The sequence below is a fragment of the Nicotiana tomentosiformis genome, chromosome 11 (genome assembly GCF_000390325.3).
Source record: "Nicotiana tomentosiformis chromosome 11, ASM39032v3, whole genome shotgun sequence".
NCBI lineage: Eukaryota > Viridiplantae > Streptophyta > Magnoliopsida > Solanales > Solanaceae > Nicotiana > Nicotiana tomentosiformis.
The window spans coordinates 55,111,962-55,134,969 of NC_090822.1; the positions used below are offsets into that span (position 1 = coordinate 55,111,962).

The 23,008-nt window shown below is 39.0% G+C and overlaps 3 protein-coding genes across 5 annotated transcripts; 2 read left to right on the forward strand and 1 right to left on the reverse strand.

Moving 5' to 3' along the window:
• Positions 1–345: 345 nt before the first annotated feature.
• On the reverse strand, positions 346–11,592 carry LOC104085023 (uncharacterized). Of its 3 annotated transcripts, none has more exons than XM_070188021.1 (2): positions 11,218–11,592; positions 346–9,620 (listed from the first exon to the last, which is right to left on the reverse strand). In XM_070188021.1, exon 2 carries the CDS (start codon positions 2,097–2,099, stop codon positions 477–479), a length of 1,623 nt encoding a protein of 540 aa, XP_070044122.1. In that variant the 5' UTR covers positions 2,100–9,620; positions 11,218–11,592; the 3' UTR covers positions 346–476. The 3 variants fall into 3 exon arrangements, with proteins under 3 accessions (XP_070044122.1, XP_070044120.1, XP_070044121.1); XM_070188019.1 differs by having other exon boundaries at positions 346–9,648; XM_070188020.1 differs by having other exon boundaries at positions 346–9,673.
• A 4,957-nt stretch (positions 11,593–16,549) lies between these two features.
• LOC104085022 (uncharacterized) lies at positions 16,550–17,688 on the forward strand. The gene has a single exon (XM_009588983.4). It carries the CDS (start codon positions 16,770–16,772, stop codon positions 17,499–17,501), a length of 732 nt encoding a protein of 243 aa, XP_009587278.1. The 5' UTR covers positions 16,550–16,769; the 3' UTR covers positions 17,502–17,688.
• A 3,716-nt stretch (positions 17,689–21,404) lies between these two features.
• On the forward strand, positions 21,405–22,435 carry LOC138901467 (uncharacterized). Its single transcript, XM_070189234.1, has 2 exons — positions 21,405–21,701; positions 21,821–22,435. The coding sequence occupies exons 1-2, from the start codon at positions 21,405–21,407 to the stop codon at positions 22,433–22,435; spliced, it is 912 nt and encodes a 303-aa protein (XP_070045335.1).
• The last annotated feature ends 573 nt before the right edge of the window (positions 22,436–23,008 follow it).

Here is a 23,008-nt window from a genome sequence, read left to right on the forward strand (position 1 = left end):
TTTGGCACCAAAAGCACGGGCACAGAACAGGGACTCATGCTTTCTCTTACAAATCCCTTATCAAGCAGCTCCTCTACTTGTCTTTGCAATTCTTTTGTTTCTTCGGGATTTCTCCTATAAGCAGGCCTATTAGGAATTTGTGATCCCGGCATAAAATCAATTTGATGCTCTATTCCTCTAAAAGGTGGTAAACCTTTAGGAAGGTCCTCAGGAAATACATCTTCAAAATCCTGCAAAATATTAGAAATAACACTAGGCAAAGAGGATGTTAGTGAATCATTATTAAGCAGAACTTCCTTATAAGTGAGCAAGATAATAGGCAGTCCTTCTTTTTTTGCAATTAAACACTCTTTGGCTTTTGCAAGGCTCACTTTTTTTTTCAATCTTAGCCTCTTTCCTCTTACCAATGCTTTCTTTTTTTTCACTCTTCCCCACCTTTTCCTTTCTCTCTTTGCTGCCCTCTCTCTCCTCACACCTCACTTCATATTTTCTCTCTTTGTCTTTCCTTTCAGTCTTTCGTTTTGATCCCTCCCCATGTTTCCCATTGATTCTTTCATCTTTTTTTGATCTTCGTACACTTGGGAAGGAGTTAAAGATGCAAGAATGTACTTCTTGCCATTATGCTCAAGAGAGTATTCATTTTTCCTCCCATCGTGAAAAGCACTCCTATCATACTGCCACGGGCTCCCCAACAAGATATGACAAGCTTGCATGGGTACTATATCACATAGAACTTCATCAGCGTACCTTCCAATCTTTAAGTAGACCATGCATTGCTTATTCACCTTGACCTCTCCACTATCATTGAACCATTGCAATCTATAAGGTCTAGGGTGCTTCGTCCATTCCAACCATAACTTTTCCACCAAATATGCACTCACAACATTAGCACAACTCCCATTATCAATTATCATAGAACAAATTTTATCTTTAATCTCACACCGAGTATGGAATATGTTTTCCCTTTGTTCTTCATTAGAGTGACCCAAATTAATGTGCATAAGCCTCCTAACCACAAAATTTACCCCACTATCAATATACTCCATCTCTTCTCCTTCTTCACTCTCTATAATGTTTTCTTCTTGTTCTTCACTTGGTTCACCTTTTTCACTCTCATATCCCTCATCCTCTTTGATTAGAATGTTTCTTCTACTTGGGTATTCATAAGCCTTATGCCCTCTCCCTTGACAATAAAGACATTGAATAGAAGAAGTAGAAGTAGAAGTTTTAGGCGTAAAAGGCTTACCCCCATCCTTGGATTCCAATTTGCTCCTGCCCTTGTCTTCATGGAATTTAAGAGTAGGTGTCTCCTCAGATTTCGGCCATTGCTTCTTTGGAATAGTAGTTGGCCGGCTTCTCCATGAGCTAGATTGTTGTCTCCTTTTGTTTTGTCCTTCTACCTTTACAGCTAATTCAACTATCTCATCTAAAGTTACATATCGTTGTAATTCGACTACATCAGCTATTTCCCTATTTAAACCATTCAAAAACCTAGCCATTGTAGCCTCCTCTTCCTCCATACAATTAACGTGGATCATAGCCATATCCATAACCTTAAAGTACTCATCTACAGACATGGACCCTTGCCTCAAAGTTTGAAGACGTTGTTGTAGATCTCTTTGAAAGTGTGATGGCACAAATCTCTTCCTCATTACCCTCTTCATCTCAGCCCACGTAGCAACGAGTGCTTGTCCTTCTTGCAATCTGTCCCTAGAAAGCTTTTTCCACCAGATTGCTGCATAGTCAGAAAACTCAACAGCAGCAAGTTTAACTTTCTTACCCTCAGAATAGTTGTGGCAGTCAAAGATGGCTTCAACTTTTCTCTCCCAATCAAGGTACAAGTCTGGATCCCTTGTTCCCTTGAAAGTTGGCATCTTCATCTTTATACTACTTATATTATCATCTTCTAGTCTTCCTCTTTGTCCCCTCCTATCTCTTCCTAACCTATCAAAATCAATATCATCATTAATATCATCGATAGGATTTTCTTGATTTACAATGGGAGCAGGGGGTACATTTCTCCTAGCTTGGGGTCCAGCGTTATTTCCTCTCCTAAGTTCAGCTATTGTAATATTCTGCTTAGCAATGGTGTCCCTCATCTCTTGGAATTGCAAATTCCAAATTTTTGGTGCATAGCTTGCAAGGTGAAATCATTCCTTCCTTTGATTTCGGCTTCTTGAAGAACCCTTTGTTCATCATCACTACCTGTATGAGACATCCTGAACAAATCAATATATATATCTCTCAATTTGGCTTTTTTTCTCTGATGTTCTCACCTCTCTTGCCTTTTTCCACTAAATGTAACTCTTGATCGTTAATCTTTAGATTTATTAATAAACCTTACTAGTCACAACCCTTAGTGATAAAATTATGGAGTTAGAAAAAGAAAGAAAAGTGAATGACCAAACCTAGGAAGAATAGGAATTGGTTAGTAGAAATGAAAAAGGAAAGAATTTTAGGAAACCCAAAACCCACAAGAATAAGGGAAGGAGTTTCCTTAATATTTAAGAACAAGGATCCCCTCTTCTTATTTCCTTTCTTGACTTGGAAACCAACTAATAATAGAATTCTAAAATAATAATGAGTAATAACACTTTTTTTATTTTTTTGAGCTGATTTTCGTTTTTTTTTGTTGGTTTTATTTATTTTATTTATTTTTTTGCTCAAGAACCTCCCAAGATTATCAAGATTGAAATCTTGATTAGCCTATGCTCTGATACCACTTGATAAAAATACGATAGGGGTCCAAGAATTACTAAAGAAAATCAAAAAACGTGCGGAAGCTAAAAGAAAATAAAGAAACAAAAAAAAACAATGGAAAATTAAAGATAGATTCAAGAAAGAGTTTCTTGAATTCAAAAAGTCTATTCTTGAAGTTGAATCCTAACAACAACAATTAGCTAACAAAGAACTAATTGTCTTTGGTAGAGAATTAAAAACAAGAGATAGATTGTGAAACCCGACCCTTTAGAATAACAAGAACAACAATAAGCCTAAACTTATCACCTTTCTTGAATACCTAGAAGTGATCTAAGATTTTGAAAGAGTTTAATCTTACCACCTTAAGTTGAGTCTTGAAGGTTAAAGAATAAATCCAAGAGTGGCCACACACAAGAGTGCAAGAAAAATCTCACAATTTTTATTGATAATAGTCTAAGTCTAAAAGCAAAGAAGACACCCCTTTATATAGGGAGGGGGTCACGAAATTCTACCTAAAAATTAAGGAAATAAAGTCCTAAACTACTTTGGACAACAAGTCCAACTATCATAGGAAAAGGTAAAACTCTAGGAAACAAAAACTAAGTCAATCTTAGAAAGTAATTCCAATAATCTTAGAAAAATAAAAACAAAGCCTTAACTACCTAGGAAAGCATCAAAGATGTCCTAACAAACTAGAAAACAAAATAAAAAACTTTGACTCCTTCTCCTATGTCTTGGTCGCCCCTCCTTGAGCGGACTTGGGCGCCAAGTTAACTCCTTTGTAGGTTGATTTAGGTGCCTAATTTAGACCCTCCTTGGCTGGTGCTTGGACCCAATCTACCTCCTCTTGGACTTGGACTTGGACCATGAAATGAGTGTAGCACTTAGCTAATTCCTCTCCATAAATCTTGAGCTCTTCTTCCACCATTAGCGCCTTCTTGATCTCCCATTGAAGACCAACAACCTTGTCTTGCTTCTCCTTAGCTTGAGACCTTGTGAATGGCTTTTTTGGTGCTTCTAAAGCTTTATCCTTGTCCGTGGAGCTATCACGACATCTGCTCCCGAGCCGAACGAAGTCAACCAGGGGGAGGAGTCATCAGAATCTTATCAAGTACCAAGATTTTTCCAGGTACCAGAAGAAATGGACGCAACAAAGTCCACAGTGGAAGAACTTGAGCAAGTCACGTTGTTCGAAAAGTTCTTGGAGAGGAAGTTCCACTTGGTGACAGGATTAAACCTCGAGCTCGAGTCAGGATTAATAGAATTTCTTAAATTTAACGTTGATTATTTTGCGTGGTCACATGCGGATATGACATGTATCCCGCCAGAAGTGGCCGTGCATAAACTAAGCCTAGATCCTAACATCCCTCCGGTGAGGCAGAAAAATGCCCTATTGCAAAATTTATTGCATGTGCAAAAGAGGTAACACGTTTGCTTGATATCGGTTCAATCCGAGAGATAAATAATCCTGACTGGCTAGCTAACGTAGTAGTAGTTCCAAAGAAAAATAATAAATTTTGCATGTGCGTAGACTATAAGGATCTAAATAAGGCGTGCCCAAAAGACTTATTCCCATTGCCGAAGATTGATTAAATGATTGATGCGACGGCTGGGCACGAGTTAATGAGTTTCTTCGAATCTTACTCTGGGTACAACCAAATCAAGATGAACTCGGAGGATCAGGAAACAACTTCGTTCATAACGATATTTGGCACATATTGCTATAATGTGATGCCTTTCGGGCTAAAGAACGTCGGAGTCACTTATCAGTGGATCGTAAAAAAATATTTGAAAAGGAAATAGGGAAAACCATGGAAGTTTACATATATGATATGCTGGTTATGTCTTTAAACGCAGGTGATCATCTTAAACACCTGCAAGGAACCTTTGACATCCTAAGGAAGTACAACATGAAGCTTAACCCCGAGAAGTGTGCATTCGGAGTTAGTTTCGGTAAGTTCTTGGGGTTCCTGTTGTCACAAAAGGGGATCGAAATCAATCCCAATAAAATTAAAGCCAACGAAAACATCCCTGACCAGCTATCAAACATAAAAGAGGTTCAAAGGTTGATAGGAAGATTGTCCGCTTTTATCAGATTCATTTCCCGATCTTCAGAAATATGTCATCACTTCTTTTCACTTCTCAAAAAGAAGAATAACTTCGAATGGACTCCGGAATGCCAGCTGGCTCTGAAGGATTTGAAAAGGTATTTATCGAGCCCTCCGTTACTATTAAAACCGGAGGAAGGTGAACATCTACTGATTTACTTAGCGATCTCGGAGGTAGCAGTAAGTGCAGTTTTAGTCTGTGAGGACGAAGGTACGCAAGCTCCTATCTATTATGTTAGTAAAATTTTAACGGGAGTAGAAACTAGCTACCCGTATTTGGAAAAATTGGCCTTAGCTCTCGTGGTCGCCGCTCGGAAACTTAGGCCTTATTTCCAATGTCATCTGATAGCCGTGGTGACAACTTTTACCTTGCGAAATATCCTTCATAAACTTGAACTTTTAGGTCGGCTGGCCAAGTGGGCAGTCAAAATGAGTGAATTTGACATAGAGTATTAACCTAGAACTGCGATTAAGTCACAGGTTTTGCCCGACTTTGTGGCCAATTTCAGTCCAGGATTGTTACCTTTGGCTACCAAAGAAGCAGTAATGGTGTCATAATCGACATCAAGAGTTTGGACCTTCTTCACGGACGGAGCTTCCAATGTGAAAGGGTCTGGGCCCGGTGTAGTGGTAATCACGCCTTCGGGAGAAGCCCTAAGGCAGGCTATAAGAACTGTTCCTCTGACTGACAATGAAGCAAAGTATGAAACTTTGATTGCAGAACTCGAGCTGGCCAGGGGACTGGAGTCCGAGGTCATAGAAGTCCAATGCGATTCCCAATTGGTAGTAAATCAGGTCTATGTGATCTTCAAAGCCAAGGAGGAACATATGCAAAATTATGTAGTGAAATTCCAGGCTTTGCTCGCATGGTTGAGGGAATGGTCATTACCCACATCCGAGGGAAGAAACCATGGAGGCAAACACACTAGCTAATCAAGGATCTCCACCGAAAAAGAAGGGATCAAACTCCGGTACGGTCGTGCAGCTTATACATTCGGTATTGGACGCAAACTGTTATTATGAAGTAAACGCGACCAATTTGTTCTGGGACTGGAGAAATGAAATTATTGAAAATCTCAAGCACGGAAAGCTACCTGAAGATCTCAAGGCATCTCGGGCACTGTGCACGAAAGCAACTCGATACTACTTTAGGGAGGTCAATTGTTTAGAAAATCTTTTCAAGGCTCGTTGGCCCGATGCTTAGGAGCCTCCGAGGCTAACTACGTCATTAGAGAAGTTCACGAAGGGATATGTGAAAATCACTCGGGTGCAGACTCATTGGTATTAAAGCTGATTAGGGCAGGATATTACTGGCCTCTGATGGAACAAGACGCCAAGGATTATGTTCAGAAATGTGATAAGTGTCAATGCCATGCACTATTGGTACACCAAACGGGAAAGTTATTGCACTGGGTTTTATCACCTTGGCCATTCGTGAAGTGGGGTATGGATATAGTTGATCCGCTACCACCGGCCCTCGGTAAGGTAAGATTTCTTTTGATTTTAACTGACTATTATTCTAAGTGGGTTGAAACATGTCCTTACCAGAAAATTGACGAGCACAAAGTGGTAGATTTCCTCTGAGAGAATATAATTTGCAAATTCGGGATACCAAAATAGATATCCTGCGGCAACGGGCCACAAATTATAGGCGCTAAGGTCACAAAATTCCTTCAAGACTTGAAAAATAAATGAATCTCATCATCACCTTATCACCCGAGCGCTAGCGGTCAAGCAGAATCAACAAACAATGTGATTATCCAAAATCTCAAAAAGAGATTGGAACCAGCCAAAGGCAAATGGCCCGAAGAGCTACCAGGAGTACTATGGGTGTATCGAACAATGGCCAAATCAAGCAGGGGGAGAGTCCTTTCTCCCTTGTATACAAAGCAGAAGCCTTGATCCCAGTGTAAGGAGGAGAACCTACCCTGAGATACTTCCGGGGGGACAATGAAACAAACAACGAAGCATTATTGTTCAAATTGGAGCTGCTCGGCGAACATATGGACTTGGCGCATATAAGGATGGTAGCCCAAAAACAGAAAAAATGGAAAGATATTACAATCGAAGAGCCAACCTCTGTTATTTCAAAGTAGGAGATTTGGTTTTAAGGAAAGTAACTCAGAACACCCGGGAGCTCAACGCAGGAAGGCTAGGTTCAACGTGGGAAGGCTCCTACTAGGTTTCATCTGTCACCGGAAAAGGGTCATACTAATTGGAACATCAAGACAGAGTAAAGTTGCGGAGCAACTGGAATGTGGTACACCTCAAAAAATACTATTGTTGATGAGCACCACCTATACTAAAAGTATGTGCTGCACTATTTTTCCTTCGCCCAGTTTTTGTCCCAATTGAATTTTTCTATCAAGATTTTTAACGAGGCAGTAATAGAAAGCATACTATGAATGAAACATCGTCAGTAGAAGTATGACCTTTAAGCAACAAGGCATGGAAGCGGGGAACTGGTATGGGAAGGTTAGATAACCTTTTGCTTTGTAGCAAAGTTCCTAATGAGAAGTAAAGTTTGCTATCGGGCCAAAGGTTATCCAACCATTCACGAGTGCAAGCCATATAGGGGTGGTTAGATTGTCTTTGGCTCTATATCAAAGTTCCTAATGATAAGTGAAGCTTGCTATCGAACTAAAGATTATCCAACTATTCACTAGTGGAATCTTCAAAGGAGCAAGACTTCTAGTGTTCAAATTCACATTCTTCGCACTCGAACACGGGGGGAGGGGGGGAGGGGATGATATGACAATACGGAAACATGATTGCCACATCGACCAGGACTATGAAATCCGAGAACAAAGTTTTGCCATCGGGACCAGGGACTGCGCGGCCAGCACCGTAGAAACAAGTTGTATAAGTTAGTCACAAGTAATGACAATTTCGTTTTAGCACAACGAATGCTTATGTACTTTTAAAAATGGAAGGAATAAAGTAAGGTCATTTTGTTTTTATCTTCCTCTTTCTTGTTTGAACGATGAATTGATTTTATCATTTGAAAGTTAAATAAGTACTTCAAATGCTAATGCCAGAATAAACAAGAGATGTCCTCTTCAAGAGCACCGTAAACATAAGAGGGCCCTCTCTTATGAAACCCTCATTGTAAAGGGTTGATTTCGGAAGAACTTATGCCCGGAATCCAAAAGCTATCAGGGAAAAATGCACCCGAAGCCTTGCATAATTCGACGCAAAGAGAAAAACCTGCATAATACTTAAACGAAAAAAATACTTTTATATATTGTCGCGCCCTATTTTCACACGAAAGCGGGCTTCGACATGTGACAACTCTTTTAAATTGGTATTAAAAGAGAAGAGTCGTCACCTAACGATTTTAAGGTACGTTAGGGCACCTATTTGTAAATAACTCTGTTTTAACTAGTCTGTGTCACCAAAGATTGGGTAAGGATTCAAATTACCTCAAAGAGAAGGTGTTAGACACTCTTCAAGATCCACAAATGTGATTCCCGGCCGAATTTTAAATTATGTGGGATTATTGGGTTAAACTAGGTTGTAGGTTGTTGAATTGTTAGTTAATGTTAGGTGGTCAAATATGCATATCAATAAAAAGCACATAAATGAATTAAAACTAATCATGAAAAGAATAAAAACATGTAAGAGTTGTAATAAATATTTTCATGAAAGACTAATTAATTATGCTAAAGGGGGGCTAATTTTTTAAGCTTAATGGATCAACTCTCGTGCAAAGTCTGCTAAGACTTTTATAGCCAAAAGTGCAATGGCTATTCGGACAATTTGTGTATCATGTCCGCTATCCTCATTACTATATTTAAGTTGTTACCTAAAGCGCACTAGTCATTTCTATATCGTGCCTTAATAAGCATACCCGTCCCATTCCTATAATCCAGGAGGCATTGGACACTATCTAAAAGGAAGTTCTAGACTCAAATAAAGCTACAGTTACTACTTTTGATTTAGCTAAGCGTCACATAAGACAAATAGGTAAAGACTCGACCATATAACATATAAGACAAGAAATGGCTCATGTTGGCCTCCGAATTAATAAGTTGAGAGATGATAATTAAAGTAGTGAAATGAGCTCTTATAATAACTTTCTTGAATTGATACTACGCAACTCAAGTATAAGCATACAAGAATGAACATAATTATAAAATTACTAAAAATGTCGAATAGAAGAAAAAGTAGTTTGGATTAAAGTATAAAGTTACGTACTCTTTTATGTAAAGGTAGATAAAAAGAGGAATTGAAATAAGATACATGATTTGAAAATCGTATGCCAGAAAACTTACTTGTATACAAAGGTTGTTACTAGCCCCCCAAGCCTTTAATAAATAAATAAAAATATTATAGGAAGACTATACTTACTTAACAGTTCTTGTTTTCATGAAATGAATCAAGAGTATTTTTTGTAAAACTAGTTTGACAGGTTTAAAACAATTAGCAATCTCCACTGTTAGAAGGAAATTGAATGCATTAAAAATCATTATTATCAGCACAATAACACAAACAGAAAATAACTTCTCCCTGTTAATTAAATTGTATAAGCATGGTAATAATATTGAAAATGAAAGCATGACTTCAATGATTAGTAAAAATAGAAACAAACCACGATAGCAAATAGCACATAGCAGCAACAAGTGACAAACAAGTTCCAGCCCCTATCAACCCTTTTTTTGTAGCATTATAAGACCAACATTACAACACAGGCTAAACTTCAGGCGCCAAGTAAATTCCAACACAATAATTCTTAAACCTTCCCCTTCCCAGGAGACTCCAAATTCTCTCCCAATGCTCGAATTAGGCCATCCTTCAAGTAATTGGTTCAAACTGTTTGCAGTTTAGTCATGTAAACAACCTGTTGAGAAATACGACTCGATAGTCTGTAACACAAATAAAGTTGTTGACTTCTCTTACTATTAGTTCCTAAATTAAATAGAGTATCTCTATTGTTCAAATCAGATAAACAGTTATTCAAACTAAATAAAGGGCAAGCATTATGGGATAGCAAGTTATCTGGATGTTTATCCATAGACTGGATTGGATGTTTTATCCATAGACTGGATATCTAGATGAATTAAAATCCTAAGGACATGGTATCTATGTGCTTGCGAACATCCTAGCAGTAATGTTATAGCCAACAAAGCAAACAAATATAACTCTTAGCTTTCCGACATACTATCCACAACTGGACATGTAGTATATTAGGTCATTTAATCCTAAACATGGTGTCTAAGTGACAAAACAAGTGCATTGATTTCGGCAAGGTAGCTTTAAACATATAAGACCGGCAAACAACCTTAAGGTTTAACGGATGAAGTTTTGACAATCCAATGTCGCCTTTTATTAACTAAGAAATACTTACTGAAATGATATCCATGCAACATGAATTCAGCTATATTCAAAGAGTGACGATCATGGAACTTACAAATATCATTCGAAGTCTTTTAGGCAGAATTCCTAAACTAAATCGAAGATAAGTTGATGCTACTCTTATTTATCCAATCTTTAATCCTAATTAAAAGAAATGATTTCCTAGTTACCAGAATGCCAGAACAAATCCTAAAGACCTTTATAGTTTAGGTTGTCTCATATTCAAAACATCACACGTAAAATCAAAAGATCAAAAACACACCTGGATTTGAGAGGCGTACCTGGTTATTATATGGGCATAATTTCAATAGAGTGCCGCATGGCACTCGGCATGGCCAAGAGTATACAGAACACACAAATAGAGTAAAGAAAACAAAAGCTGAAGAGGAGGACTAGTCTATTCTAACAATAACTAACACGTAAAGGAATCAGTAATGCGTCGTTCAGAAAACTAACCAGTTCGAAAGCGGAACAACAATATAATAAGAAGATTAGAAATCCAGTAACTTCAATAACAACAAATAAGCCCAAATACTCTTCGGAGTGTGCATAATGAAGAACCAATACTCGAACTCGAAACGTGAACGAATATCAAGACTAGAACTTTGTATTTGGATGAATATAAAAATTAAAGCTCTGCCTCGATTTGTACTCGGAAGAACAGAGGAGCAGTAAAAGTAAAAGAATAGCTATAGTAGTAGTGAAAACCATCCTCCTCTTAGTGCATAGAACTAGTCAGTATTTATAGTAGCGAATTAGCCTTAGGGCGTGTCATTATAGTGGAAAAGAATCATAAAACTACATATCCAATAACGAAAGATTCAGAATTTTTTAAAAATATCAAAATTCCCGTTAAGCAAGGATTCGGGGACTGAAGCGAAATTGGAGTACTAAAAAATGAACCGTTGGTGATTAATTTTGGCAGAAAAAGATTATGATTATGGGAAAACTTCGCTTTACATAATCGAAAAAATCAGAAGAGAATATTGATAATTCAATTTTCAAAACTCAATCCAATCGATAAGAGAAAATGAAGAATAGGTGAAGTGCTTACCTCAAAACCTGTCCATGTTCATTTAACTAATTTGAACCTACGGATGTCGAAATGGAAAGAAGAGCATGCAAATCTTCAATCATGACAGTAATTTAGACTAAAATTGGGGCTAAAATCTTGGCTCCCAATCGCAATTTCTTTAAAGATTTTGAAGAGGAAAAGAATTGAGGAAAGAGAGTTAAAAAGAATATTTTTAAAAAAGGAAACAAATCAAAGAATTGGGGAAAGGTGTTGGCGAGGTGCTGGCGAAATCGTAGGGGGAAGATGATGGTTGCATTTTGGGATTTTTAGGAAAAGGAAAAGTTAACTGTTTGAAGGCTAAAGGTTATTAGGGGAATTGGCCTTTGCCGCTTTGGATGTTTGCTGGCAAGGTGAGTTTGATTGGGTCTGGGGTTCTAATTGGGTTGGGATTTGATGGTAGAATGGGTTTTGGGCTTAATTGATTTTTGGATTAGGTGTGAGCTTGATAATTGAGCTACTATTAAATTAAAATGTCATAGTAATGATAATTAATAAATAAAAAATGAGATACAAGAGGTTGAAAAATAAATATTATATTATATAAATAGTTGAACAAGCTAAAAATAAATTGTAAATATTTATATTTTTGAAAGTTGCTAATACTTAGTAAAAAATATTTATAATAATAAAGCTGTAGCACTTGTAATAATACATAAAAATGCTATAAATATTATTATGACTCTTAAATAGAATAGTAGCTTATTATAATAATATGGAGTAAGGATGGACAAAATTGGGTGTCAACATATACAACAAACGGGCCAACCAGCACAAGTACAAAAGTATGGAAAAGAAAAGCAAAGTGAAAAGAAATCAAAAATCTAAGCTACTGTATCCCCGGAATCCGGGGGAAGAAGAGCATCTACACCCCCAGGAGAAGTAGGCGGATCCGCCGTTGGCTCAAGATCCTGGCCTTCACCATCTTGGCCTTCACCATCATCCCTTTCATGTTCTTCTTCAATTCCCGAGAACTCGGAACCGGAACCGGAACTAGAAAAGTCAGTAGCATCAGGTTGGACCGGGAGACCCCTTTGGGCAGTTGATACTAGCTCACGGGCCTTGGCGATTTCGGCATCAAAGTCAATGACACCCACTATGATCTCTTCCAAGATTTTTCTCCTTATGCTATACATATAATATGTTTTTTAACAATGAGGGAAGCTGCTCGGCCCTGAAGTTCTTCCTTAAGCTGGTCAACCTCGATCGAAAGGTTATTTCGCTCAGATCTAGCAGCTTAAAGGCTTACATCAAGGTCACGGATAGTGGAGTTATAAAATTTGTTATGCTCTATGACTCTCTTATGCCTCTCTTCGACCCTAGCATACGTCTCCTCAGTAGCAGCAGCCTCTTCAGCTTTGGAGTTCAAGGCTGCCTCCAAATTATTCAGCCTTTCAGTAGAGGCAGCCTCGCGATCGGTAGTAGCAAGAACGACATTCTTGACCTAAAACCACTTGTGCCTCCAACTCAACAACCTCAACAACTTGTGCTTCCAGTTCCAGGAGGCAAGCATCAATTTGATCCCGCTCAGCCAACAATTGATCCCGCTCGGAGGTGAGTTTCTTTTTATCAAGGATCAACCTCTGAAGGCTCTCGAAAGCAAGGAAGTTAGCCTGCAAAACAGAAGTACAAATTAAAAACCATGCCATAACAAAGATAGAAGTAACAACAGAGGGAACAAAGATCGTACCACCGCTGCATTGTGCATGACATTGTTCACCATACACTCTCCCGAGAAAGACTGTACTTTATTTTTATCCTTCTCTGAAGCCAGAGGCTTCAGATAATTAGCAAGTTCCACCGATCGGGACAGCATATGGCACCTGGTAGAAACCGAGAAGGAAACACTCCTCCTCCTCTGAGGGATCTTCAGAAGGGGCAGAGTAGCTACGTCCTAAATTCCTATGAGCTGGGGACTGGGGAAGAGGGACATCCTCCTCTCGGACGACTGCGGTCGGTGAAGATGATGTAGTAGTTGCTGGTGGCAAAGGCAAAGTTAGCGAAGAGGGAGATGAAACTGATGGCTTTGTAGGTTGAGAAGCAGCTGTAGTAAAAGGAGTGCTGGTTGTTGGTTTCTCATCAACCGAAGATGGAAGAGACACGGTACCGAGCCTCACGGTATCGAAAACAGCGACTGGGACTCGAAAGTAAGAGTTGGCATCTTTCACTATATCACATTCCCCCTAGAGCGCTGGGACGTCATCCTCAGTTGGTGTAACTAGCTCAACAGATTGAGCATTCTGGTAAGCTGATGAAGGTCATCATCTTCTATGCAGAGAATCCCCCTCATCACTGGATCCTCTATCATCATCGATCATCACAGTGTTTGCGGCTGGCTCGGGCACAACGTTCTTCGCCTTTTTATTTTATCCCTCGACTGTTGAGTAACATCGCATTTTTGTTATTTTTTCTCCGACGGGGGACTCCGAGAGGAAGAACTTGCATCGGAAGCAGGCCCGATGACACCCATTTAGGTGAAAGCCTCCTGCAGCAACCTCGCGGCATCAACATGATCAACTATAATGTCCTTCCCGGGGACGATAACTGAGCCTTACAGAAGACCTGAATTCAATAGGAAAGAAAAGTTAACTAGTTTTCCTACACGTTAGGTAAAAACAAGATAAGTTCAACCCGCCATGATTTTTGTCCTTACACCAGTATTTAAGGGCCAATTTTTTCTACCGGTGGGTCTTAGGCGTAGTGAAGTTCAAAATCTTCTGGACCCACTGGTCCAAGCCTTCAACCCTTGGTGGTGTCCACCGAGTTGTTGAAATAATAAAAGGAGAAGGATCAGTAATAGCATGGGATAATCTTTAACTAGAAGAAAAGACAGACACTGAACTTATGACTATGATTCCATGATTCAGGAAAGGATGGAGTTGTGGCCGGGATGATGTCCCTGGTGGCAACTGCAACGAACCGCTCCATCTATCCACGATCATTGTCATCGTCCATGCTGGTGAGCAAAGCATAGTGACCACGTTTGTTGAAGTTTATTATTCCCCCACATAAAATATTGGGGGAATAAAGGTTCATCAATCGAGCCAGGGATAGCTTTTCCCCTATCTCCTAGCATAGACGCCGAAGACAAGCGACTATCCACCACACAGAAGGGCTCACCCGTGCCAAGCAGATTAGATAACGTAAGCAAAACTCTAAGGTAACGGAATCAAGCCCCCCGCTCAATGAAAGGGCCCAAAGTGAAGGGCTACGTGTAAACGTGCGTGAAAACCTTCTTGGAGAAAGTTACCCGCTTCGATAAGTCAGGAGAAATGATGTTCAAATCCTGACAACCACAGTCTTCCTTCGCAGCAGGAATGCTAGAAGGACGGATGGAAGAAGGATACACACCAACAACCCATGTGCGGGGTTTAGTAGAAGGGTACTTCTCTTCGAAGTCCTTAGTTGTAGTAAAACTTCCGGGGATATTGGTTCTCACTGTTGGAGGAGCAGCATCATCAGTGTTTTCTTTATTCTTTAAAAAACTAGAATTTTTGGCAGAGGAGGCCATAGTTATCAGAAAGAAGTAAGGGTTTTTCTCTGAAGAAAAAGATTAAAGGAAGTTGAAAACGAGTGTGAGTTGAGTAAAGAGAGTTTGAGAGAGTTTAGAAAATTATGAAGTTTAAAAGAAGAAGGTTGAAGCGTATAAGTAAAGGAATATGCGGCTAAAATCGTGGCCATGATTACACCGAGAACCGGCGAAAGTGTTGCTGAATCATGGGATGACGCGTGTTCGGGACATTAAATGCGTCGAGAGTGCGTCTAATCAAGCGTCAGAAACTTTTCAGAGGGGGTAAGGGAATTTCCTGCCAGGAAAGGTATTGTTATCTTCACCAACTTCCCGGTGACACAAGGATGTGGCACCAGAAAGCAAGGGGGACTATCTGTATAGGGTAAAATATGTTCATATTAAATGCTCGCAAAATAAAGAGACACGTGCAGCCGGAGGCAGATATAAAGCGAGACAAATGGGAATCAAGTCCGAGGGCAGCAATCTCGTTTGTTCCCGAAGGAAATGTTGCTCATAAAGCCAAAATAATTGCCTGCCACCCGGTAATATTTAATGGAGAATATTCTATAAAATTAATTATAGCCCGTTACAGAGAATATGGCATTCATAGCATACCGTTACACATTCTTCAATGGCCCCCATAATTGTCATTTAAGAGGGGCTTGATCCTAGGACCTTGTTCCCTAGAAGCAACTATAAATAGTGAGTTCAATAACCATTGTTGGGAACACGATTTTTCTTACAAGCTTATGCTATATACTATTCAAAACTCAATAATATTTTATCTTCTTGCTTATTAATATCGTTACTACTGCCTCTGAAAGCTCTGTTCCTGGAACTGGGATTTCTGCTGTCTTATCTCGATTTCAACGCAAAGTCTTACATTTTTGTTTAATTTAGTTACTATTTTGGAATAAAATTGATTCACTTGTCTATAAATCACGTTTAAATTCAACTGTACTATTTTACGGTTAAACAAATTTCCTTCTTGATTAGGCTAGCTAAAAGGATCGATATTCATCACTTTCAAGAACTTATATTTATGTAATGTTTATTTTATAATTCAAATACACTATGTTATAATATTTGCATAATTATTTTAAAAAAAATATACTCAATAATATAGAGTTCACGTGCAAAGAGTATACCTTGAAACTAGTAAATAAAAAAGAATATGGTAAAATATATTTCGAAGTTCACGTCACATTGATATAAACAAGTGAGCAAACTAAGTAGTTGCTGCGCTCATTAAGGATATGAATTGACAAGGAGAGAAGACACATTTCAAGTTTTCAACCACCACCGCTCCCTCCTAAAGAGGGTAACACACCTACCTCCACTTTCAAAAGTAAAAGTAACGATACTATTTTATACTCCACATATGAATTACTTTCATCAAACGGTCATTACTTTTTTTTTTTTTTTAGCTGTACTATAATAAATATAAATTTGGTTGAAACTTGAAAAACATATTTTAAAAGTTGTGTTGAAAAATAACTTTTGAAAGTTGAATTTATGTTTGGACACACATTTTATTTGAAAAAAATCAAAATTTTGTGAGTGAAAGAAAAAATTTCACGGGCAGTTTTTGGGAACTTGAATTTTTTTCAAAAACTGATTATATTTAATGAACAAACGGTATTTTCAAAAAAATGAAAAATAAAAAAGCTAAAATCTATAACCGGACGGACGGGAGATAAATATAACGAGCGAGAACTAGGGTGTGTCAACCTTTCAATAACAAAGACATAAGTTTACATTAAAAGAATAAATAAATAAAGAAACAAATAAAAGAACATATTGGGAGCCTGTGGAGACAGAAAGTGAATCATTAAAAGAGAAAGCTTCAACTTTCTGTCTTTCCATTCCTATCTTTTCATCCCCTTTCTATTTTACTTAAACAATTCCCATTGTGTTTTTCTACAACATTACTTACATTTTTATGAGGACATATTCAGGAGAACAAGCTCTACAAGAAAGATATAACAACTTTTCTTTTTTCTTACCCTAGAATCAGTTACCAATGTTTCTAAAAACTTCCATTTCCTCTACCAAAAAGCTATTCCAAAAAGCCCTAGATAGTGTCAAATCCTTTTTCGCCGGTGGATACCAAAAGCTTCCAAAAAGCCCTCCATGCAGTCCCCTATTTCTTTGTGCTGGCGGAGCCGATACCAATGTCAGCCGAAGCTACACAGAGCTGGAAAAATATTATACCGACTTCAGTGCCCATTGGGATTGCGAAAAGGACAAACCCAAGAGGAAAAGCAAGAATAAAATAATATCTCCATCAGCAAATATCTCAAGGCAAGAAGACGACGTTCACCAAAAGATCGTTAGGTTCACCAAAGTGAGCCCAAGAAAGAGTAATTATCAGGTTTTGGAAATCGAACGTCAAGATCATGATAGTTGTCAAGTTCTTGGCTCAAATGATGATTTAAAGAGGAAGAAGATTATGTATGCAGGAAAGAAGAAATGCCAAGAATTTTCGAGTCCGGGAGATGACTTAAGAGAGGAAAGGAGTTATTTGGTGGCTCAAAAGCTAAGGGAATTAAAAATGTTAGAGAAGAATAACGAAGAACACGCTTGGGATATTGAAGAAGTTCTTTATTACTACTCGCGTCTCACTTGCCCGACTTACGTTGAAATTGTTGACAAGTTTTTCATGGAAATGTACTCTGAACTTTTCAACCAGCAAGCGTCTTCTTTTGGGTATATTAATCATAATATGAGCCTCCAAAGAGTTAACTTGTATTAACTAGCTGCGCGCTATCTTCTTCAGTTTCTTCTTTTGTCGATTTTCTAGTGATCATCTGGAAAATAACACGAATACTTAGCTTGTCCATTATTCACTTGTCTTGCTTCCTCATTGTTCTAGCTTTTTCTCACAAAATAAATAGGGGTAATATAAAAGGAAAGAAAAAAGAAGAAGATTGTCACTTCGATATCGAGCAGTCTTAGTTTCTTTTTCCTCAATAAGTATATTTTTCTACTCCTATATGATTATTAATTCATTAAAAGAAAACATTTAATGCAATTGCCGCTTTATTTCTCTCGGTTGAAGCTTGTTCACTTCCTTCCGCTGATGAAAGAGTTTTATTAATCTACTACTCTATGGATTGATTACGACATGATAACGAAAAGAAGAATGATAAAGAACAATTTCAAGATATGATTCCTCTTTATTAGTCTTCAACATTATATGCATATTTCGAAGAGAGAATGTTTCACCCTTATTGAAGCAATTATTTCTTGTGGTAAGTGAACAGATAATAAGTGCAGAATGAAATGTGCAGAAAATTAAATAACACAAAATGTTTTTATAGTGGTTCGGATTCAATGTGAATGTTAGTCTAGTCCCTCTTGGGTTGCAAGGGGATTCTCTCTTTAAATCCCCTTGATGTTCTGAATACACTTTTGTTGATGAGTTTCCTACGCACACATCAACTTCTCTCTTATGCTACATAAACTTTCAACTCTTTTTTATACAATGTCTCACTAATATTTTACTCTTACTCTTCTCTCCGATTATTACACAGTAAATCAAACTGAATTACAATGTTTGCTAAGAGTAGAACAAAGAGCTTAAATTTGGTCAGACAAAGTATATCCTCATTCTTCTTGGTCTTCGACTATATATAGCTCGAGTGAATATCTGTTTTTGAATCTTGAGAGATTGGCAACCCAAAGGAATAGATCCTTGGAATGAACTTTCATTAACGATTCTTTTCACGAATAAGTGTGGAGCTTTACAACGGCAATTCTTTGAATCATGATGCGTAGTAATAACTTTCCTTTTGACGACATGATATGATAGTTGTGCGGATCTTAAGGCTTGATATTGTCTTACTTCGAGGGATTGTGATAGTATGCTATATTTATGCAATTTAGACACTATTTATACTCTAAATTAGCTGTACTTTATTGATATTTGAATGTTAAAAGATAACAAAATGCTCTAATTAAGAATTTTATGCGTTGCAGGAGCCACTCCGAGCTAGGAGGAAGCTAAAGAATATTTTAGAGTCAATATGGAGTGTGGAAGGCCAATCGAAGGTTAGCTCGGTCGAAAAGGAGCGAGAAAAGCAAGCGGGGAGGTCCCCTCCAGGTGCGCGGCCGCGAAGTTGACCACGAATTGGACCGCGCACTGGAGGCAGAACACTGGCTGAAATCCGCGTCCGGATCCGTGGTCGAATTCGCGGCCGCGGACGGGCGGACGGAGGCCAACAACTTAGGGGCAATTATGTAATTTTAAAGCGACTAACCTAAACCTATATGAAGCCTAATTCGCCCAGAAGAGAAGGGAGCTATTTTTAGGAGATTTTGGAGGCAAGAACAAAGGGGAGAAGACGGAGAATTTCCTAAGAGTTTTCATCATCTTCTTCTTCTTACTTCCATTGTTGATTCTGAATTGTTATAGTGATTTTTTATCTATTAGTATGAGTAGCTAAACCCATCATCTAGGGTTGATGGAACCAATTGTTGGATGAAGTTTTGACTATGTTTAGATATAATTGAGCCGTTCTTATTCTATGATTGTTCAACTATGTGTTGTGTTGTGATTAATTGAAACGGCCCTTGATTAATCGTGTCTAGTTACCTTGTGTTGCTTGAGAAAGGACACTTGATTATATTGTTGTTGAACAACACCACTTTCGGATAAGTTAAGAGATTAATTACTTGAATTTTAAAGCGGGGTTAGAGATAATGAAGCTTTGGTGGGATAATTTTGAGTTGCATAAATTGTTAACTAGAGTAGTTCGAGAGAATGCTTCTAGTAAATTATCGTAATTGATCGAGAGATAATTATGGTAGCCCGGAACTCATAATCCTCATAGAGTATTACGGTGACATTATAGCTAACGTGTCGAGAATTAGTCCGGCAATTGGTGAAATCAATAGCCCTAGATCCTTTTACCTTTGAATTCAACCTTATTCTTGATTATTGCTAATTTTGTTGTCATTTTTCATTAGATAAATAAATTCCACTTATGCCCTATTAAAAATCTTGCATCTGAAAATTGTCTGAGCTTATCATTAGCATTGTTAAAAGTTGTAGTAAATAGGTTAGTTCCCTGTGGGATTCGACTCTGGACTTGAACCGGATTATATTTGCATCGACCGCTTAGTACTTTTTACAAGGCATAGTTGGGCGTGATCAAATTTTGGCGCCGTTGCCGGGGAACTAACAGTGTTATTTATTACAACTTAGAAGAATTGCTAGGATTATTAGTTTAGATCAATTTCCTACGGTGTTAAAACTTTTCCATTGTAATTCTCACGGTTGAACTCTTCTGTGGCCTAGAAGCTCTTTGAGGACTGGTGAACCTTTTGAAGGACTTTCAGATCCTGAGAAAGCATTCAGGGCATTGAATTGGGCCAACAAGAAGAACAAACAGTTAAAACAAAAAGACCAACTTGAAAGTGAAATGGACAACGTGGACGACGTCAACGTCAACAATCAGAATGATCGTGTTGACCCAAACAATAGAGTGGTGGCACCTATTGTGCCGGAAGCTTCTCTTTATGATTGGGTACAACCAACTGCTGATAACCTGGCCACTGCCATTGCTGTTCCTCAGATACAAGCGGAGACATTCTAGATTACCAACAACATGCTGCACTTGTTGTAGAATAAGGGACTGTTCTCCGGGTCTACATCGAAGACCCACAGCAATATTTGAAGAACTTCCTATCAATTTGTGTGACTCAAAGATAGCCGAATGGTGACTCTCGAAGCAATTAAGCTATTACTGTTCCCATTCTCTGTGACTGGAGAGGCTCAAACTTGGCTGAATTCGCTCCCAATAAACTCCATTGCTACTTGGAAAGAATTAGTCAAGCAGTTCTTAAACAAGTTTTATCCTCCCAACAAGACTGCAAGGCAAATTGATGAGATATTGCAGTTCAGGCAGAAACCGACTGAGACCTTGCAAGAAACCTGGGAGAGGTTTAAGGGTATGCTAGTGAAGTTCCACACCATGGCATTCCAGATCAGATGCTGGGACAGAGATACTACATAGGTTTGGCAGACAGTTTGAAGGCTAATGTAGATGCTTCAGCTAAGGGTGCATTTTTGAGCAAAACGTTCACAGAGTGCAAGATTCTTCTCGACAAGATGGCTCAAAATTCAGGCTGGATGACTAGAGGTACGACACTTACACCAATAGTGCATTCTGTTGCTCTTGATCCAAACAATTCCAATGCAAAGAACATAGCCACTCTCATGACCTAGGTGAGCTTACTGACAAAGAAAATTGATGAGATGGGTACAAAGCAAGTGTACATTGTTAATACAACAAATGGAGGCTTGTGCACTCCTTGCATAAACCAGTCATATATGTGCTCGTGGAGTGGAGAGAATGACAACCAGAGCTTCAGAGAAAACATGAATTATGTCAATAATTTCGGAGGCCCGAGGCAAGGTGGGCAGCAATGGGGACAAGCACCAAACCAGCAGTACAGACCAAACCAGCCACAACACAACCCCAATCTAGGAAGCGCACGACCACAAGGCCAAGTTGTGCCTTATCAAAGGCAACAAGGCTATAATCAGCAGCACCAGAAATAGTTGGCCTACCAACCACCTCATCAACAGCAGGACAACAACATGATAGAAATCAGGGGCATGCTGCAATAACTCATTGGGACAAATGGTAAGATGCAAGAAAAGTTAGTAGCACATGATTCGGCAATCAAAGGCATTGAAACTCAATTGGGACAGCTGTCTATGGCCTTGAATAATCGCCCACAAGGAACATTGCCTGCAGATACAAATATTAAACCAAAGGAACAAAACCCAAATCAGCTAATGGGAGTGAGTCTCAAGAATGGAAGAGATTTAGACAGAGAGCAAGAAGTTGCTCAATCTAGGGGAGAGACTACGCCAACTACTCCAGTTACATTAGAGGCAGATGAGTCAGCAAAGCTCACCGAGGTTGTAATTGAACAAGCACAGGTTGACAAGGGTAGGGAGAAGGAAGGTGAACAACTCTCATAACAAGTGGTAGAAAAAGCTTCCAACAAAGAAAAGACACCAAGCAGTGGCAGAGGTTGACTCCTGCACCATTCCCTCAGAGATTGGCAAAGCAAAAGAAAGATGATCAATACAGGAAATTCATGAAAATGATTCGACAAATTCAATTGGATATTCCACTGATGGATGCTTTGAGGGAAATGCCAGGGTATGCAAAAATGATGAAGGATCTGATGTCGCAAAAAATTGACTTCCAGGACCCGTCCACTGTAACTCTGACGCAGACCTGCAGCGCGGTAGTGACAAGACCTATGGCTCAAAAAGTGTCTGATCCAGGTAGTTTCACTATCCCATGCAACATTGGGAGTTATGCTTTTGCTAAAGCATTGTGTGACTTTAGGGCCAGTATAAACTTGATACCCTTGGCAATCTATACAAAACTGGGCATTGGCAGAGCTAGACCGATCTCAATGTTGTTGCAACTAGCTGATCGCACAGTCAAAAGACCGACAGGAATTCTTGCTGATGTGCCTGTTCATGTGGGAAAGTTTGTATTCCCTACAGACTTCGTTATTCTTGACTGTCAAGTAGATGAAGAGATACCCATCATTCTGGGAAGGCCGTTCTTAGCCACTGGGAGAGCATTGATTGATTGTGAGACTGGAGAGTTGAAAATGACATTGAACAATGAAGAAATAATATTCAACGTTCAATAATCCATGAGGAGACCCAGCGAATTTGCAAATTGCTCGCTAGTGGAGGCCGTGGATGTGATACTGCAAGAGGAGGATGAGACCCTTAATGTTAGGGATCCGCTAGAAGCCTGTTTGATGAATTTGGAAGAGATGGATGGTGAAGGGCTGGCGGAGTGGGTCATGGCTCTCGAGGGTCAAGGGTTCTAGAAAAGGGAACCTTAGTTCGAGCCCCTACGCTCAGAAGAAAGAGCAACACCACCTGCAAAACCATCAATAGAGGAGCCACCACAGTTGGACCTGAAACCGCTTTCAGCTCACCTTAGGTATGTTTTCTTAGGGCTTAATTCTACTTTGCATGTTATTATATCATCTGGTTTGCTAGCTGTGCAGGCAGAGCAACTCTTGCAGGTGTTACAAGAATGTAAGACTGCCATTGGTTGGACCATGGCAGGCATAAAGGGTATCAGCCCAGCCTTTTGTATACACAAGATTCTCTTGGAAGAGGGGCACAAACCTTCCAGAGAGCATCAACGACGGCTAAACCTGAATATGAAAGAGATGGTGAAGAAGGAAGTGATCAAGTGGCTGGATGCG

What these genes read in the sequence shown, in the direction of transcription:
- LOC104085023 (XM_070188021.1), bottom strand. Translation starts at nt 2,099, where the DNA reads ATGAGGGACACCATTGCTAAGCAGAATATTACAATAGCTGAACTTAGG.
- LOC104085022 (XM_009588983.4), top strand. Translation starts at nt 16,770, where the DNA reads ATGTTTCTAAAAACTTCCATTTCCTCTACCAAAAAGCTATTCCAAAAA.
- LOC138901467 (XM_070189234.1), top strand. Translation starts at nt 21,405, where the DNA reads ATGCAAGAAAAGTTAGTAGCACATGATTCGGCAATCAAAGGCATTGAA. An exon ending in TTGTAATTGAACAAGCACAG is followed by an intron (nt 21,702 to 21,820) that starts GTTGACAAGGGT and finishes CCATTCCCTCAG; the next exon opens with AGATTGGCAAAGCAAAAGAA.